At 47.2% G+C, this 19246-nt stretch overlaps 1 protein-coding gene across 1 annotated transcript in view; it reads right to left on the bottom strand.

Moving 5' to 3' along the window:
* Nucleotides 1-14318, bottom strand: part of nu107 (Nuclear pore complex protein Nup107) — a 37672-nt gene extending 23354 nt beyond the window's left edge. The window contains 15 exon segments of the mRNA NM_001139833.1: nt 2178-2317; nt 2824-2914; nt 3106-3219; nt 4336-4414; nt 4503-4591; nt 7377-7448; nt 7576-7624; nt 9014-9141; nt 9665-9768; nt 9989-10124; nt 10601-10713; nt 10952-11044; nt 11279-11314; nt 11316-11377; nt 14113-14318. Of these exon segments, the coding sequence (NP_001133305.1) occupies nt 2178-2317; nt 2824-2914; nt 3106-3219; nt 4336-4414; nt 4503-4591; nt 7377-7448; nt 7576-7624; nt 9014-9141; nt 9665-9768; nt 9989-10124; nt 10601-10713; nt 10952-11044; nt 11279-11314; nt 11316-11377; nt 14113-14120 (1314 nt within the window). The 5' untranslated portion in view covers nt 14121-14318.
* Between the last annotated feature and the right edge of the window lie 4928 nt (nt 14319-19246).

Genomic DNA, 19246 nt, shown 5'->3' with positions numbered 1-19246 from the left:
TCCACCTGACCGCCCCCCCTCATATTCCTCCTCCACCTGACCCCCCCTTCCTCCTCCACCTGACCGCCCCCCTCATATTCCTCCTCCACCTGACCCCTTCCCCCTTGCTCCTCCACCTGACCGCCCCTTCCTCCTCCACCTGACCCCCCTCCTCCTCCACCTGACCCCCCCATCATCCTCCTCCACCTGACCCCCCCATCCTCCTCCTGACCCCCCATCCTCCTCCTCCACCTGACCCCCCATCCTCCTCCACCTGACCCCCCCATCCACCTCCTCCTCCACCTGACCCCCCCTCCATCCTCCTCCTCCACCTGACCCCCCTCCATCCTCCTCCTCCACCTGACCCCCCCTCCATCCTCCTCCTCCACCTGACCCCCCCTCCATCCTCCTCCTCCACCTGACCCCCCCTCCATCCTCCTCCTCCACCTGACCCCCCTCCATCCTCCTCCTCCACCTGACCCCCTCCATCCTCCTCCTCCACCTGACCCCCCTCCATCCTCCTCCTCCACCTGACCCCCCCATCCTCCTCCTCCACCTGACCCCCCCCATCCTCCTCCTCCACCTGACGCCCCCCCCCATCCTCCTCCACCTGACGCCCCCCCATCCTCCTCCTCCACCTGACGCCCCCCCCATCCTCCTCCACCTGACGACCCCTCCATCCTCCTCCACCTGACGCACCCCCCATCCTCCTCCACCTGACCACCCCCCCTCCTCCTCCTCCACCTGACCCCCCTCCATCCTCCTCCTCCTCCACCTGACCCCCCCATCCTCCTCCTCCACCTGACGCACCCCCATCCTCCTCCCCACCTGACCCCCCCCCATCCTCCTCCTCCACCTGACGACCCCCCCCATCCTCCTCCACCTGACGCCCCCCCCTCCTCCTCCTCCACCTGACCCCCCTCCATCCTCCTCCTCCTCCACCTGACCCCCCTCCATCCTCCTCCTCCTCCACCTGACCCCCCTCCATCCTCCTCCTCCTCCACCTGACCCCCCTCCATCCTCCTCCTCCTCCACCTGACCCCCCCTCCATCCTCCTCCTCCACCACCTGACCCCCCTCCATCCTCCTCCTCCTCCACCTGACCCCCTCCATCCTCCTCCTCCACCACCTGACCCCCCGCCATCCTCCTCCCCCTCCTCCTCCACCTGACCCCCCGCCATCCTCCTCCTCCTCCACCTGACCCCCCCGCCATCCTCCCTCCTCCTCCACCTGACCCCCCCGCCATCCTCCTCCTCCACCTGACCCCCCGCCATCCTCCTCCTCCTCCACCTGACCCCCCGCCATCCTCCTCCTCCTCCACCTGACCCCCCGCCATCCTCCTCCTCCTCCACCTGACCCCCCTCCATCCTCCTCCTCCTCCACCTGACCCCCTCCATCCTCCTCCTCCTCCACCTGACCCCCCCTCCATCCTCCTCCTCCTCCACCTGACCCCCCTCCATCCTCCTCCTCCTCCACCTGACCCCCTCTCCATCCTCCTCCTCCACCTGACCCCCCTCCATCCTCCTCCTCCTCCTCCACCTGACCCCCTCCATCCTCCTCCTCCTCCACCTGACCCCCCTCCATCCTCCTCCTCCTCCACCTGACCCCCTCCATCCTCCTCCTCCTCCACCTGACCCCCCTCCATCCTCCTCCTCCTCCCCACCTGACCCCCCTCCATCCTCCTCCTCCTCCACCTGACCCCCCTCCATCCTCCTCCTCCTCCACCTGACCCCCCTCCATCCTCCTCCTCCTCCACCTGACCCCCCTCCATCCTCCTCCTCCTCCACCTGACCCCCCTCCATCCTCCTCCTCCTCCACCTGACCCCCCCTCCATCCTCCTCCTCCTCCACCTGACCCCCCTCCATCCTCCTCCTCCTCCACCTGACCCCCTCCATCCTCCTCCTCCTCCACCTGACCCCCCCTCCATCCTCCTCCTCCTCCACCTGACCCCCCTCCATCCTCCTCCTCCTCCACCTGACCCCCCTCCATCCTCCTCCTCCTCCACCTGACCCCCTCCATCCTCCTCCTCCTCCTCCACCTGACCCCCTCCATCCTCCTCCTCCTCCACCTGACCCCCCTCCATCCTCCTCCTCCTCCACCTGACCCCCTCCATCCTCCTCCTCCCACCTGACCCCCTCCATCCTCCTCCTCCACCTGACCCCCCTCCATCCTCCTCAGGGAGATGACCACACAACATACCCGTTTGAGGTTCCCACTCAGAACAGCGTAGATGGCTCTCTCATATCTGCTGAAGTGTTCATTATCAGCCATCCTCCAGCAGCACACCTTCCATACACAGCGCTGAGGGTTCCCCTCCACCGGTAGCAGCTCTGCACCGCCTGGACACACAGTTCCATTACAGACCATTCATAGGGATGTGTGTTTAGGGCTGTTATGGTGACCGAATTACCGCCACACCACGGTAACTAAACTTCTCTAAGCTCTGATGCTGCTGATGGTCATTGGTAGTCTACCAAACTTGCTGGTCATTGGTAGTCTACCAAACTTGCTGGTCATTGGTAGTCTACCAAACTTGCTGGTCATTGGTAGTCTACCAAACTTGCTGGTCATTGGTAGTCTACCAAACTTGCTAACTGCCTGGTACTCAGCATTCTATCGGCAGGATTTATTAGACTTTTTAAAATGTAGATGTTCCAAAGGTCTGCATCAGTGTCTTGTAGGCTGTGTGTGGAAGCCAGGAGATGCTAAACGTGTTTATGTTAATTAACGGTCAATTACCGTGAGACCTGCAGCTATTTACATGACAATCACCGGCTGACCAAATGTCACGACGGCCACTCGGTGTTGTACATCTGTTGGTGAGAGTGTACGGTGGAGAACTGACCTCCGTTGATGTTGGGGTCGTGGTACAGCTTCCACCCCTCCAGAGTAGCAGCTCTCCATGCCTGGCCACAGCGCTTACACAGCCTCTGGGCCTGCACACAACCACACGTCACTAGAAACCAGTTCAGTATAACCCTCCCATCCACCAGGTGGCGCTGTACTGAGATCAGTCTCAAAACGCCACCCTATTAGCTATACACTGCACTACTTTTGACCAGAGGACTATGAGCCCTGGTCAACAGCAGTGCACTATACAGGGAACAAAACGGTGCCTGTTTCTCACCTCGTCAGTCATGCCCGCTCGGAGGAGGGTGAACAGGTACTTCAGCAGTCTGGCATCATCCTCTCTGTCCAGGTCTGCCAGAGGACGTCTCTGTCTGACGGGGGCGTCAGGGTCCTACAGACACACACACTTACTTTATGTTCTAAGTAAAACCATGTATTCCCTATCATGGCATAAGAGGAGAGCATGTAGGAGAGTGTGTGTGTGAGAGAGAGAGCTAGACTGTGAAGAGTAGGCCTAAAAGTCCCTCTTACCAGCTCAGTAACCAGGGGAACATTGTAGCCTGTGAAGAGTAGGCCTAAAAGTCCCTCTTACCAGCTCAGTAACCAGGGGAACATTGTAGCCTGTGAAGAGTAGGCCTAAAAGTCCCTCTTACCAGCTCAGTAACCAGGGGAACATTGTAGCCTGTGAAGAGTAGGCCTAAAAGTCCCTCTTACCAGCTCAGTAACCAGGGGAACAATGTAGCCTGTGAAGAGTAGGCCTAAAAGTCCCTCTTACCAGCTCAGTAACCAGGGGAACATTGTAGCCTGTGAAGAGTAGGCCTAAAAGTCCCTCTTACCAGCTCAGTAACCAGGGGAACATTGTAGCCTGTGAAGAGTAGGCCTAAAAGTCCCTCTTACCAGCTCAGTAACCAGGGGAACATTGTAGCCTGTGAAGAGTAGGCCTAAAAGTCCCTCTTACCAGCTCAGTAACCAGGGGAACATTGTAGCCTGTGAAGAGTAGGCCTAAAAGTCCCTCTTACCAGCTCAGTAACCAGGGGAACATAGTAGCCTGTGAAGAAGAGGCATAAAAGTCCCTCTTACCAGCTCAGTAACCAGGGGAACATTGTAGCCTGTGAAGAGTAGGCCTAAAAGTCCCTCTTACCAGCTCAGTAACCAGGGGAACATTGTAGCCTGTGAAGAAGAGGCATAAAAGTCCCTCTTACCAGCTCAGTAACCAGGGGAACATTGTAGCCTGTGAAGAGTAGGCCTAAAAGTCCCTCTTACCAGCTCAGTAACCAGGGGAACATTGTAGCCTGTGAAGAGTAGGCCTAAAAGTCCCTCTTACCAGCTCAGTAACCAGGGGAACATTGTAGCCTGTGAAGAGTAGGCCTAAAAGTCCCTCTTACCAGCTCAGTAACCAGGGGAACATTGTAGCCTGTGAAGAGTAGGCCTAAAAGTCCCTCTTACCAGCTCAGTAACCAGGGGAACATTGTAGCCTGTGAAGAGTAGGCCTAAAAGTCCCTCTTACCAGCTCAGTAACCAGGGGAACATTGAATCCTGTGCTGGATGTGTTTCTCCTCAGTTTCAGAACATGAAGGGTATTCTCCCTGAAAGTCAAACAGAATATTAGCCAAGGAACATGGTCTTCCTAACGACATACAAGTGCTTGTCTCTCAAATGACTCCAGCTACTTACCAGTAGACAGACTTGGCATAGTATTCAATGTTGTCAGAGAAGTCCCCGATTTCATCTTTGGCGATACTCTCTAACCAATCCACAACCAGCTAAGAGAGAGGAGGTGAAACGATTATGTAAAACTGTATGTCTCCATTACAACCATCCATCAGACTAAACAGGACTGTACCACTAGAGACAGACAGGGGATTACAACCATCCATCCATCAGACTAAACAGGACTGTACCACTAGAGACAGACAGGGGATTACAACCATCCATCCATCAGACTAAACAGGACTGTACCACTAGAGACAGACAGGGGATTACAACCATCCATCCATCAGACTAAACAGGACTGTACCACTAGAGACAGACAGGGGATTACAACCATCCATCCATCAGACTAAACAGGACTGTACCACTAGAGACAGACAGGGGATTACATCCATCCATCCATCCGACTAAACAGGACTGTACCACTAGAGACAGACAGGGGATTACAACCATCCATCCATCAGACTAAACAGGACTGTACCACTAGAGACAGACAGGGGATTACAACCATCCATCCATCAGACTAAACAGGACTGTACCACTAGAGACAGACAGGGGATTACAACCATCCATCCATCCATCAGACTAAACAGGACTGTACCACTAGAGACAGACAGGGGATTACAACCATCCATCCATCAGACTAAACAGGACTGTACCACTAGAGACAGACAGGGGATTACAACCATCCATCCATCAGACTAAACAGGACTGTACCACTAGAGACAGACAGGGGATTACAACCATCCATCCATCAGACTAAACAGGACTGTACCACTAGAGACAGACAGGGGATTACATCCATCCATCCATCAGACTAAACAGGACTGTACCACTAGAGACAGACAGGGGATTACAACCATCCATCCATCCATCCGACTAAACAGGACTGTACCACTAGAGACAGACAGGGGATTACAACCATCCATCCATCAGACTAAACAGGACTGTACCACTAGAGATAGACAGGGGATTACAACCATCCATCCATCAGACTAAACAGGACTGTACCACTAGAGACAGACAGGGGATTACAACCATCCATCCATCAGACTAAACAGGACTGTACCACTAGAGACAGACAGGGGATTACAACCATCCATCCATCCATCCATCCGACTAAACAGGACTGTACCACTAGAGACAGACAGGGGATTACAACCATCCATCCATCAGACTAAACAGGACTGTACCACTAGAGACAGACAGGGGATTACATCCATCCATCAGACTAAACAGGACTGTACCACTAGAGACAGACAGGGGATTACAACCATCCATCCATCCATCAGACTAACAGGACTGTACCACTAGAGATAGATAATAGGGGAGGTGGTGTGTGTGTGTTTGTTTTTGTGTATATACAGTAACAGTCAAAAGTTTGGACACCTACTCATTCAAGGGTTTTTCTTTATTTTTTACTCTTTTCTACATTGTAGAATAACAGTGAAGACATCAACACTATGAAATAACACATATGGAATCATGTAGTAACCAAAAAAAGTTTTCAACAAAACAGATTCTTCAAAGTAGCCACCCTTTGCCTTGATGACAGCTTTAAACACTCTTGGTATTCTCTCAACCAGCTCCATGAGGTAGTCACCTGGAATGCATTTCAATTAACAGGTGTGCCTTGTTAAAAGTTCATTTGTGGAATTTCTTTCCTTCTTAATGCATTTGAGCCAATCAGTTGTGTTGTGACAAGGTAGGGGTGGTATACAGAAGATAGCCCTATTTGGTAACAGACCAAGTCCATATTATGGCAAGAACAGCTCAAATAAGCAAAGAGAAACTACAGTCCCTCATTACTAAGACATGATGGTCAGTCAATCAGGAAAACTTCAAGAACTTGGAACGTTTCTTCATGTGCAGTCACAAAAACCATCAAGCGCTATGATGAAACTGGCTCTCATGAGGACCGCCACAGGAAAGGAAGACCCAGCGTTACCTCTGCTGCAGAGGATAAGTTCATTAGAGTTACCAGCCTCAGAAATTGCAGCCCAAATAAATGCTTCACAGAGTTCAAGTAACAGACACATCTCAACATTAACTGTTCAGAGGAGACTGTGTGAATCAGGCCTTCATGGTTGAATTGCTGCAAAGAAACCACTACTAAAGGACACCAATAAGAAGAAAGGACTTGCTTGGGCCAAGAACCACGAGCAATGGACATTAGACTGGTGGAAATCTGTCCTTTGGTCTGATGAATCCAAATTTGAGATTTTTGGTTCCAACTGCCGTGTCTTTGTGAGACGCAGAGTAGGTGAACGGATCTCCGCATGTGTGGTTCCCACCGTGAAGCATGGAGGAGGAGGTGTGATGGTGCTTTGCTGGTGACACTGATTTATTTAGAATTCAAGGCACACTTAACCAGCATGGCTGCCACAGCGTTCTGCAGTGATACACCATCCCATCTGGTTGCGCTTAGTGGGACTATCATTTGTTTTTCAACAGGACAATGACCCAACACACATCCAGGCTATTTGGCCAAGAAGGAAAGTGATGGAGTCCTGCATCAGATGACCTGGCCTCCACAATCACCCGACCTCAACCAACAAGTGCTCGGCATATGTGGGAACTCCTTCAAGACTGTTGGAAAGGCATTCCAGGTGATGCTGGTTGAGAGAATGCCAAGAGTGTGCAAAGCTGTCATCAAGGCAAAAGGTGGCTACTTTGAAGAATCTAAAATAGATTTTGATTTGTTTAACACTTTTTTTGGTTACTACATGATTCCATATGTGTTATTTCATAGTTTTGATGTCTTCACTATTATTCTACAATGTAGAACATGTTGACTGGTACTGTATGTGTGTGTGTGTGTGTGTGAGAGAGACTAACCTGACTCTGGCGTACTACAGCATCTCTCTGGAAGAGTTGTTCCATCACCACCTTCTCACTAACACCGGGAGCCTGAGGAGAGATGGTCACACACACAGGAGACAGGAAGCTTACTCCATTTCCTTCTCCGTCTCTCCATCACACAGCAAGAAACACCTGTAGTTCCCTAATGACATCATAGTTCTAGAGGTGTACTCACAGCCACATCCACCATGATGTCATCCTCCAGCTCTGACTGGATCCTGTCTCTGAGAGGGGGGGGGACACACACAATGATGTAACAAAGTCAAACCACGCGTCTCCATAGCAACACCATTCCTCTATGTAGTGATGAGGAAAATAAATGCAAAAATCGATAGTTACATGTGGGGATATTATGTTGGACGACATACCATATCGACATGTTTTTGTGCTAGTTGGCTGTACCTAAACTTTTCCTTCATAGCTTGTTCTCTTTCAGCATTAAAATGATTTTTTTCATGGCTCTAACTTGTCCCTCTGCAGCAGACATATGGTGAGCATATGTTTGGAACATCGAATCGCAATAAAATCCCAATACATATGGTATCGGCATGTAAGTATTGTAATATCGTTTTGTGAGTTCCCTGGTAGTTCACAGCCCTAATGTATATTAAAACATGTAAAAAACGAGAGAGAGAATGGAAGGCACGAACAGACAGATATGCGTGGAGAGAAAAATGGGGTTTCCCAGAAAGAGAGACAGGGAGCTAGAAAGAGGTAAAGAGAGAGAGAGACAGACCGCCAGACGGACACTAACCTGTATAGAGAAGAGGTAAAGAGAGAGAGAGAGAGAGGCAGGCAGACACAGACAGACACTAACCTGTATAGAGAAGAGGTAAAGAGAGAGAGAGGCAGACGGACCGCCAGACAGACACTAACCTGTATAGAGAAGAGGTAAAGAGAGAGAGAGATGCAGACAGACCGCCAGACAGACACTAACCTGTATAGAGAAGAGGTAAAGAGAGAGAGAGAGGCAGACAGACCGCCAGACAGACACTAACCTGTATAGAGAAGAGGTAAAGAGGCAGACAGACCGCCAGACAGACACTAACCTGTATAGAGAAGAGGTAAAGAGAGAGAGCCAGACCGCCAGACAGACACTAACCTGTATAGAGAAGAGGTAAAGAGAGAGAGCCAGACCGACAGACAGACACTAACCTGTATAGAGAAGAGGTAAAGAGAGAGAGCCAGACAGACAGACACTAACCTGTATAGAGAAGAGGTAAAGAGAGAGAGCCAGACAGACAGACAGACACTAACCTGTATAGAGAAGAGGTAAAGAGAGAGAGCCAGACAGACAGACAGACACTAACCTGTATAGAGAAGAGGTAAAGAGAGAGAGCCAGACAGACAGACAGACACTAACCTGTATAGAGAAGAGGTAAAGAGAGAGAGCCAGACAGACAGACACCTAACCTGTATAGAGAAGAGGTAAAGAGAGAGAGCCAGACAGACAGACAGACACTAACCTGTATAGAGAAGAGGTAAAGAGAGAGAGCCAGACAGACAGACACTAACCTGTATAGAGAAGAGGTAAAGAGAGAGAGCCAGACAGACAGACACTAACCTGTATAGAGAAGAGGTAAAGAGAGAGAGACAGACAGACAGACACTAACCTGTATAGAGAAGTGATGAGGCGCCAGGTGACCATCTCCTGCTGTAAAAGCCATCTCATACCAGCAGTCTTAGAGGACTTCTGTTGTCCTGGTGCTGCCCTCGATACCAGCCTCTGGAGCATGCCCACCTGGTACACACAATACACCATTATGACTGTGTTCATAAGGGCAGCATAGCTATACATGCACCATTATCACTGGGTGTTCATAAGGGCAGCATAGCTATACATGCACCATTATCACTGGGTGTTCATAGGGCTGCATAGCTATACATGCACCATTATCACTGGGTGTTCATAAGGGCAGCATAGCTATACATGCACCATTATCACTGGGTGTTCATAGGGCTGCATAGCTATACAGGCACCATTATCACTGGGTGTTCATAAGGGCAGCACAGCTATACAGGCACCATGATCACTGGGTGTTCATAAGGGCAGCACAGAGCTCTGCATATAAACACACAATGACTCACTCACACACACACACACACAGAGGAGCAAACCTCCTGTTCCACAAACTCTTGCACACACACACGGGTTCTATAACACACACGGGTTCTATAACACACACGGGTTCTAAAAAAACACACACACTCACTAGCATACACACAGTAGGGGAAGTTGCGTCAGGTAAGTGAGAAAACGGTACCTTATCTTGACAGATGGCTTCATACTCCTCCAGCAGGTCAAAGACAGCAGTGGAGGAGTGTCTGAGATAGGACTGGAGGAACTCTGAGAACAGACTGACTGACGCTGCAGGACACCAGAGCAGCAGGAGAGAGAGAGGAGGGGTCAAAGGTCAGTGTTGTATTCTATACATTTACAGAACAACACCTAGCCTCTGTACGACACTACCCTCTGTAACCTGTTTCCCTAAATCTGGACCATGAAGTCATTTATACGTGCTGATTTTCAGACCTGGCTGGAACACCAGGGAAATGGAACTGCTGGGGAGAAAATAAATCAATCTGACCAGCCTCTCCAGGATCCTCCTCCTTCAGCATTACAGAGGACATGTTGATGTCGTCAGTAAAGCTGGTGTCCCCCAGTCCCAGCCCGGACAGAGGAGACGGGTACAGGCTGTTCGTCCAGTCACTGTCATCCAGGTTCTGGAGCCCAGAGGGAGTCAAAAACACAGAAACAATCAGCGTGTGGATCGGCCTCAAAGTTGCATACTTGATTAAAAGGTAGTCAGTGAAATGATGTTTCGCACGAGCAGCACCGCAGATATTGCAATGAGCAAGATGCAACACTGACACAGTATCTACACGGGTTCGCTTCACACTCTTACAACATGGTAGCTACATGACCAAAACGGTGAAGAAGTTAATCCTCACGCTCCAACGCGCTTCAGTTGTGGAAAATTGACCCACTATACTGTTTACTTTGTGCATCTACGTCATATCACTGAGTCTACCTTTAATAAGAGTCAACAGGTGATGAATGGTGATGCAGTGTGGTTTAATTAGCTATTCTATTGGCTAGGTTCTTCTGTCTCCGGATCCCCTCTTTGGAGACAGACAGAACCACACAGTGTCTGGCAGCAGACAAAACACCCAGTCAAGACTGGTATCCATCTCCTCACCATGCTCATACTGCCAAGGGGAGGTCGTGGTGTATGGATGAAACGAGGAGTCCTGCGCCCTGTCGCCAAGATGGCTGACACATCTGGGTTCCTAGCAGCAGTCTTCGGGGTGACTGTAGGGAGAGGAAGTAGGAATAACCACTAGAGTACAATCTGTTACAACAGTATAGCCTTGTCTCCGGTCATTCTGGGAGACACCAACGAGTGGACGGTGAGAGTCTGGGGTAACAAACCGGACATTATTTGATCTAGATGTCTTTATCGTGGTTGACAGTGGTTTTACCTTCAGCCAAACAATGCTCTCCTAGCAGAGCCAGAGGGCTGTGTTGGTAATGAAGAGGACAGACTTACAGGACTGTTTGAAGAGGGATCCAGGTGTGTGGCAGAGCAGGGAACGGGCAGGTGTGGTGGTACTACCTTGGTTGTCATCACGAGGAGAAAGGACTGGACAACAACGGTCAGGGAATATAACTGGATAGTTACTGTAACTAAAAGACACACCTTATGTAGTCATATAACAGCCCCATGAGACTTCTGTTAGCTACCTATTAGTCTGAACAACAGTGTGTGAGCAATGAGCATCAGTAATACAGGTATAATGGTATAACATAGACAAAGCACAATCCACAAAGACAACAGGTAGGTAGGTTTTCCATGTCAACAGCCCAATAAGGATACAGTTGAATTGAGCCTTCTTCTGAACTGAACTCTTTCGGGCGTGCTGCTCTGGTCACTTCAGCATCCCGTACAATAGGCGACAGCAACTCATTCTGGTCCCTACACAGAGGAACCATGTTTGTTCAGATACTGTAAAGCAGGGTTTTGCTTCAGCCCTACACAGAGACACGTGGCCTGCTCCTGGCCCATGCTCATTGACCAGAGATAGTTTGACGGTAAACAAAGTGCTCAGAAGTCATTTATTTTGTATTTTGGAGAAACAGCTTGCGCCTACATACACAAGTTCACCAGCGTTCTAGTAATACCTTAACTTAGGTACGTGAACCCTGGCAGTAGTGGTGCCTGGAGAAATTTTGCAAATCATTTCCCCAAACGGCCTGCCCCACGAAAGGAAAGGCGCCCTGTGTGAAAAATTCTATGAGAAAAAGTGACATACTCTGAATGATCTAAAATGATAAATCCCATATTGGGATGAATTAGGCTGTCAGCTGAGTAAGAAAATTCACAGGTTTCAATTTTTTTCTGCACTCTTAAATTCCCATGTTTTCAATTGATTTTTTAATTTTATTTTAAAGGATGTTCTAAGTCCATAACAATGCTTAAATCACAACAGGAAACAACTTGAGGTCTGGGAGAAATCTAAGACATTTTGAGTGTAGTTTCCCTTTAATTCAAGTGTGCAGGCACCTAGCACTGTTTGATTAGCAGTGTTTCTGTAGCACAGGCACCTAGCACTGTTTGATTAGCAGTGTTTCTGTAGCACAGGCACCTAGCACTGTTTGATTAGCAGTGTTTCTGTAGCACAGGCACCTAGCACTGTTTGGTTAGCACCGTTTCTGTAGCACAGTCACCTAGCACTGTTTGGTTAGCAGTGTTTCTGTAGCACAGGCACCTAGCACTGTTTGGTTAGCAGTGTTTCTGTAGCACAGGCACCTAGCACTGTTTGGTTAGCACTGTTTCTGTAGCACAGGCACCTAGCACTGTTTGGTTAGCACTGTTTCTGTAGCACAGGCACCTAGCACTGTTTGGTTAGCACTGTTTCTGTAGCACAGGCACCTAGCACTGTTTGGTTAGCACTGTTTCTGTAGCACAGGCACCTAGCACTGTTTGGTTAGCACTGTTTCTGTAGCACAGGCACCTAGCACTGTTTGGTTAGCAGTGTTTCTGTAGCACAGGCACCTAGCACTGTTTGGTTAGCAGTGTTTCTGTAGCACAGGCACCTAGCACTGTTTGATTAGCAGTGTTTCTGGTAGCACAGGCACCTAGCACTGTTTGGTTAGCACTGTTTCTGTAGCACAGGCACCTAGCACTGTTTGATTAGCAGTGTTTCTGTAGCACAGGCACCTAGCACTGTTTGGTTAGCACCGTTTCTGTAGCACAGTCACCTAGCACTGTTTGGTTAGCAGTGTTTCTGTAGCACAGGCACCTAGCACTGTTTGGTTAGCAGTGTTTCTGTAGCACAGGCACCTAGCACTGTTTGGTTAGCAGTGTTTCTGTAGCACAGGCACCTAGCACTGTTTGGTTAGCAGTGTTTCTGTAGCACAGGCACCTAGCACTGTTTGGTTAGCAGTGTTTCTGTAGCACAGGCACCTAGCACTGTTTGGTTAGCAGTGTTTCTGTAGCACAGGCACCTAGTACTGTTTGGTTAGCAGTGTTTCTGTAGCACAGGCACCTAGCACTGTTTGGTTAGCACCGTTTCTGTAGCACAGGCACCTAGCACTGTTTGGTTAGCAGTGTTTCTGTAGCACAGGCACCTAGTGCACATTGCTGCGCCTAAAATGTTAAGAAACAATATTTTATCAACATTTTAAGCTAAAAATTCTGGGCCCGGTTTCCCAAAAGCATCTTAAAGAGCGACTGCTTTTATAAAGCAACAAATCCCTTTGAAAACAGCCCATGTGGCATCGATATGAATCAGAAACAGTTAGCTTACTCTAGTGTCAAAATGGACTACACAGTGTAAATAGGATCATTTTGGTCATAAAGTCAGTCTCGTCTAAGACAGAGTTTGAACTTTGTGTGTCACAACAGGTAAATGAAGTTTGGGTTTTGAGCCCACTAACATGAGGTTAACAGCTGTGGTGACTGCTCTGTCTGGCAGCTGACTTAGTTCACATAAAAGACAACACATTGCATTTTTTTTTTTTTTACTTGAGAAATACTGCACCAAACATCTTAGATGTGAAATAGCACAACTAAAACTCCACTGGCAAACACGTCAACATGTATCTTAGATTCATTCTAACTTAGTCTTAAGATGCTCTTGGGAAACCGGTCCCAGATCTATTCCATCAGCCTTAAAGGATTTTACGTATAACTTTACCTCCACTACACTACTTTAATACGCATCATGGGGATTAAGAAAGTTATAAACGCAATGCGCACTGAAAAATAAGTGGGTGTCTGGCAGTCACTAAACTAAATCGGGGGGGGATCCTCTATGGGGGAAATGAATGGGAAGATGAATGGCGTTGAAGCAGCACATAGCGCCCTAGACCAGAACTAAAATTACGCTAGCTAGCTGTGATCCAGAATCGATATATTAAGTTAAACAAGTTACTGAACACTTCAAATGAACTAAAACGCCAGCAAACGTGAATTACTATAAAAGACCCATTAGCTAACTAGCTGGTGGTACAAACAAACCACTTACTAGACAGCTGCAAGACACGTTCAAACGACTTGTTAGCTAGCTAACTTAGCTATATATTATTATACCTGCCATTACAAATCTACAGACCGCGTAGTCATGTAGTACAATCACTAAACACTGTAACAATGTCACATACGTCCCTGTAATTCATCTTTTTCTATCAGCATAAAAAGCATTTTACCAGTCCATGACAGCAGGATATCAACTCCACAGCAAGATAATCCTGTTTGCTAGCTTCTACTTTTGGTTCCCGCTCGGCAAGGAATTACAATCGAGCTCCAATACTGTTTAATACACCCCCATTAAATAGAGCCAATCTCCTATTATTTTGCGACGCAAAATCATTCGTAAAATCTAAATAAATTAATTTTAAATGGGCAAATCAGTGTTTACTAGTCATTAAATCATATTTGAGATTATACTCGATTACTTTGGACTGATGACCAAAAAAGCTGCTACCATAGAGATAGATAGAGAATTCATGTTTTTATATATGTGCCATTATAGCGTCTGTGAGCACACGGGCAGCGCCATTGAGGCCATTTCTATTTGAAGTAGTCAATTTTCTTATTCACGATTGTCTGATCCCTCCTGATGACCCAGTTAGACATGACTCCAACAGAGTCATCAGGAGGGACCAGACAATAAAGTTGGAAGTCTCACCCAGTTAACTACATTACAATGGTGGAAACCCTCAATAGAGCTACACACGCTAAAACAGTCTCTTGGCCATTACAGGTCTCTATTATTCTCTATGACTGCAGCGCGTCATCTACTCCACAGGCTGTGAAGGAAGAGTCGTCATGCTGCGCTCAGTAGCGGACCATTCCTACAGCGCCACCCTCGGGCAGCAACAGTTAAATGTCCGTATTCTTCTCTTTTTTTCCCTCATGAACTGGTTATTCTCTCGGCCTACACTTCTTTAAATGATCTCATTTACCAAGGCATTCTTTCTTGATATCATGGCAATGTATTAAACATGAACTTGTAGCACGTAAAATGATATAACATATAGCTATGAGTGCAGAATGTTTCACTTTGACACAATTTGTCTTAAAACATAAAACAAAAGTCCATGTATTTTCATTTTATTATTATTTTTTTCATGTGGTCAGTAGCAGTCCATTTCAGACGGAGAGTGCAGGGCCATATCAATGTTTCATCAAAGTCCATGTTATTTTCCTGCATGTTGAAGAACAGGAAGTCTATCTGTCCATAGAGTTTCCTGGAGGCCCAGAATAGCACCGTTGTGTTGTGTGGTTATATCATTCAGGCTTTCCAAGGATGCTACGTGTTTCTGAGACAAACGTCAGACAGGCTGAGTGGTCACACCCTGCGAGAGGCTGGAGAAGTCCATAGATTGAGTCCCAAATGGCACCCTATTCCATATATAGTGAACTACTTTGACCAGAGCCTGGACGCACCCTATTCCCTATATAGTGAACTATTTTTAACCAGAAACCTATGGAACCTGGTCAAAAGTAGTGCACTATATAGGGAATAGGGTGCCAGGGCCCATAGTGTTCTGGTCAAAAGTAGTGCACTATATAGGGAACAGGGTGCCATTTTAATACACACCCATGGCGTTTCCAGCACAGAAAGGACAATACTGACAGTATAGAAGAAGTTCAATAACTGTTGAGGAACAACAGAAGGACAGTTGTAAAAACTGTTTATTAAAAAGGTATGTGTCGTGGAACAGACTCAAGGGAGAATATTTATCCCAGTAACACATTGTGTTTATGTAGGCTGTTATTGTAAATAAGAATTTGTTCTTAACTGACTTGTCTAGATAAAGGCAATATATATATATATATATATATATATGTGTGTGTGTGTGTGTTCATCTGATAAAAGACCACTCCCTCTCCTAAGGGACCAGACTGTTATTTGCTCATTGCATGTTACAGTCTGCTATGAACCTAAACTGTATGGAGTTACCTCACTCTGGGCAAGTCACTTCAGGCCAGCGAGTTCCTCATCATTTTAACTATAGTACGCTTCCTTAGCCCGACTTACTTTATTCCCAACCCCAAGGAGTCCAATCATTGGCCTGAATGACTCCATTTCTCTGATCTGACAGCTGCTTCCACCTATCCCTGACAGGCATATCAGTTACACTAGGCTTAGCTGTAGATTCTGCAGCAGAGGCCCAGAGCAGCTGATGAGTTCATTTGCTACTGGCTTATTGTATGTACACTAGAGAGATAGAGATTACACTAGACATGACTAGTGTATCTCTACACTGCCCCCCCCAGTCTCCATAGACATTCCTAAAGACCCATCCCGCTGAATAGCAGCCCTACAGGAAGTAATGCGATGACAGGACCAGAGGGCCTCAGATCCTCAAATCAACATGTCATCCACAGGATTAAAGAAGAAATTGAATTATTCCAGAGTCGAGATCAGCAAGCATATTTTCAATAGATCATGTGCTCTGTGTTTCTATAAACAAAGAGATGTAGGATATGTAATGTATGGAGTCTAACAGTCCAGCAGGCAGCTCTGCTCTAGCCACAGTCTGATAATGACTTTTCCCCTGACGGAGAGAGATATGGAGAGAGAGAGAGAGAGAGAGAGAGAGAGATATGGAGAGAGAGAGAGAGAGAGAGAGAGAGATATGGAGAGAGAGAGAGATATGGAGAGAGAGAGAGATATGGAGAGAGAGAGAGAGAGAGATGGAGATATGGAGAGAGAGATATGGAGAGAGAGATATGGAGAGAGAGATATGGAGAGAGAGATATGGAGAGAGAGATATGGAGAGGGGGAGAGAGAGAGAAAGAAAAAGAGTGAAGGAGAGAGATCGTGATAGGGAGAGAGAGAGTGAGAGCATGAGAGTAAGAGAGTGGGAGAGAGAGCAATAGAGAGGGAGGGAGAGAGAGAGCGAGAGAAAGAGAGTGGGCGAGAGAATGAGGGAGAGAGATAGGGAAGGAGAGTGATAGGGAGAGAGAGGTACATGAAACAGAATATCTGCCAATGGAGTGATAGATGACTTCTATATGAACCCTGGTCTGGGCTGCTCTGCTGTGATCTTGTATTTAACAAGCCATCTGACTTCCTGGAGTACGGTACCTAGTGTGACTGGTGGTGCTGCTAACTATGCTGTCTTTCAACTGCTTACTGAAAGATTTACATTACAGAGTAGGAACATTTCTGAAACTTTCCTTCACGTCTTCCTTCTATTCGTGTATGTCTGTGTATCTGACTATCTCACCCCTCCTCTACCTCAAAGCTACTGAGGAATAAAGACCAAAGCAGTACTATTACAGCAGGGGTGTCCAACTCATTCCATGGAGGGCCTAATGTCTGCTGGTTTGGGGTTTCCTTTCAATTATGACCCAGACAACCAGGTGAGAGTTCCTCACTAAGACCTAGACAACCAGGTGAGGGTTCCTTACTAAGACCCAGACAACCAGGTGAGAGTTCCTCACTAAGACCTAGACAACCAGGTGAGAGTTCCTCACTGAGACCTAGACAACCAGGTGAGAGTTCCTCACTAAGACCCAGACAACCAGGTGAGAGTTCCTCACTGAGACCTAGACAACCAGGTGAGGGTTCCTTACTAAGACCCAGACAACCAGGTGAGAGTTCCTCACTAAGACCTAGACAACCAGGTGAGAGTTCCTCACTAAGACCTAGACAACCAGGTGAGAGTTCCTCACTGAGACCTAGACAACCAGGTGAGCGTTCCGAACTAATCAGTGACCTTCTTTTGTCAATCAAGTAGGAGTGAAAACCCACAGACACTCTGCCCTCCGTGGAATGAGTTTGAGACATGTGCATCACAAGATGGGGAGGTGGTTAAACCACAGAGATAAAACAATCTGTATGGCTAAACCACAGAGATAAAACAATCTGTATGGCTAAACCACAGAGATAAAACAATCTGTATGGTTAAACCACAGAGATAAAACAATCTGTATGGTTAAACCACAGAGATAAAACAATCTGTATGGTTAAACCACAGAGATAAAACAATCTGTATGGTTAAACCACAGAGATAAAACAATCTGTATGGTTAAACCACAGAGATAAAACAATCTGTATGGTTAAACCACAGAGATAAAACAATCTGTATGGCTAAACCACAGAGATAAAACAATCTGTATGGTTAAACCACAGAGATAAAACAATCTGTATGGTTAAACCACAGAGATAAAACAATCTGTATGGTTAAACCACAGAGATAAAACAATCTGTATGGTTAAACCACAGAGATAAAACAATCTGTATGGCTAAACCACAGAGATAAAACAATCTGTATGGTTAAACCACAGAGATAAAACAATCTGTATGGTTAAACCACAGAGATAAAACAATCTGTATGGTTAAACCACAGAGATAAAACAATCTGTATGGTTAAACCACAGAGATAAAACAATCTGTATGGCTAAACCACAGAGATAAAACAATCTGTATGGTTAAACCACAGAGATAAATCAATCTGTATGGTTAAACCACAGAGATAAAACAATCTGTATGGTTAAACCACAGAGATAAATCAATCTGTATGGCTAAACCACAGAGATAAAACAATCTGTATGGTTAAACCACAGAGATAAAACAATCTGTATGGTTAAACCACAGAGATAAAACAATCTGTATGGCTAAACCACAGAGATAAAACAATCTGTATGGTTAAACCACAGAGATAAAACAATCTGTATGGTTAAACCACAGAGATAAAACAATCTGTATGGTTAAACCACAGAGATAAAACAATCTGTATGGTTAAACCACAGAGATAAAACAATCTGTATGGTTAAACCACAGAGATAAAACAATCTGTATGGCTAAAACAACAACAACAACACAGAACATTCCGGCGGCGGGCCGGCGTCATGGCAACGCCCTTGCATGGCAATCCAATTTATTGAACTACAGATGCTGGGTTATACAAAATACACCACTTCAATTAAGGCTCTTAGTTTACATTTGGCCACCCCTCTTTTCCCTCCCCACCCCTCCCCTTGCCCATCCCATAATAGGCAGATGACGTTGCATTTCCAATACTGTGGCTCTGTAAGGGGGACATGGTACACATGGTCTATCCACCAGGACTGATGCTGTTGGTTAGCATCACAGCAACACAAAGCAACAAAGGCATTCTCTTACAAGAGGTCAACAGAGGTCACGCAACTCACAACAAACGTGCAACTTTAACCCCCCTCCTCCCTCCCTCTCTGCGTCTCAAATGGCAACCTAAGCCCATAGGGCTGTGGTCAAAAGTAGTGCACTATGTAGGGAATAGGGTGCCATTGGGGACGCACACCCCGTATCATCCAAGTTCTGCCTGTTCCTCCTCCTCCTCCTCA

This window comes from Salmo salar, unplaced genomic scaffold, assembly GCF_905237065.1.
Source record: "Salmo salar unplaced genomic scaffold, Ssal_v3.1, whole genome shotgun sequence".
NCBI classification, from domain to species: Eukaryota; Metazoa; Chordata; class Actinopteri; order Salmoniformes; family Salmonidae; genus Salmo; species Salmo salar.
Note: the sequence above shows the minus strand (reverse complement) of the source record. Positions and strands in the feature narration are given on the sequence as shown.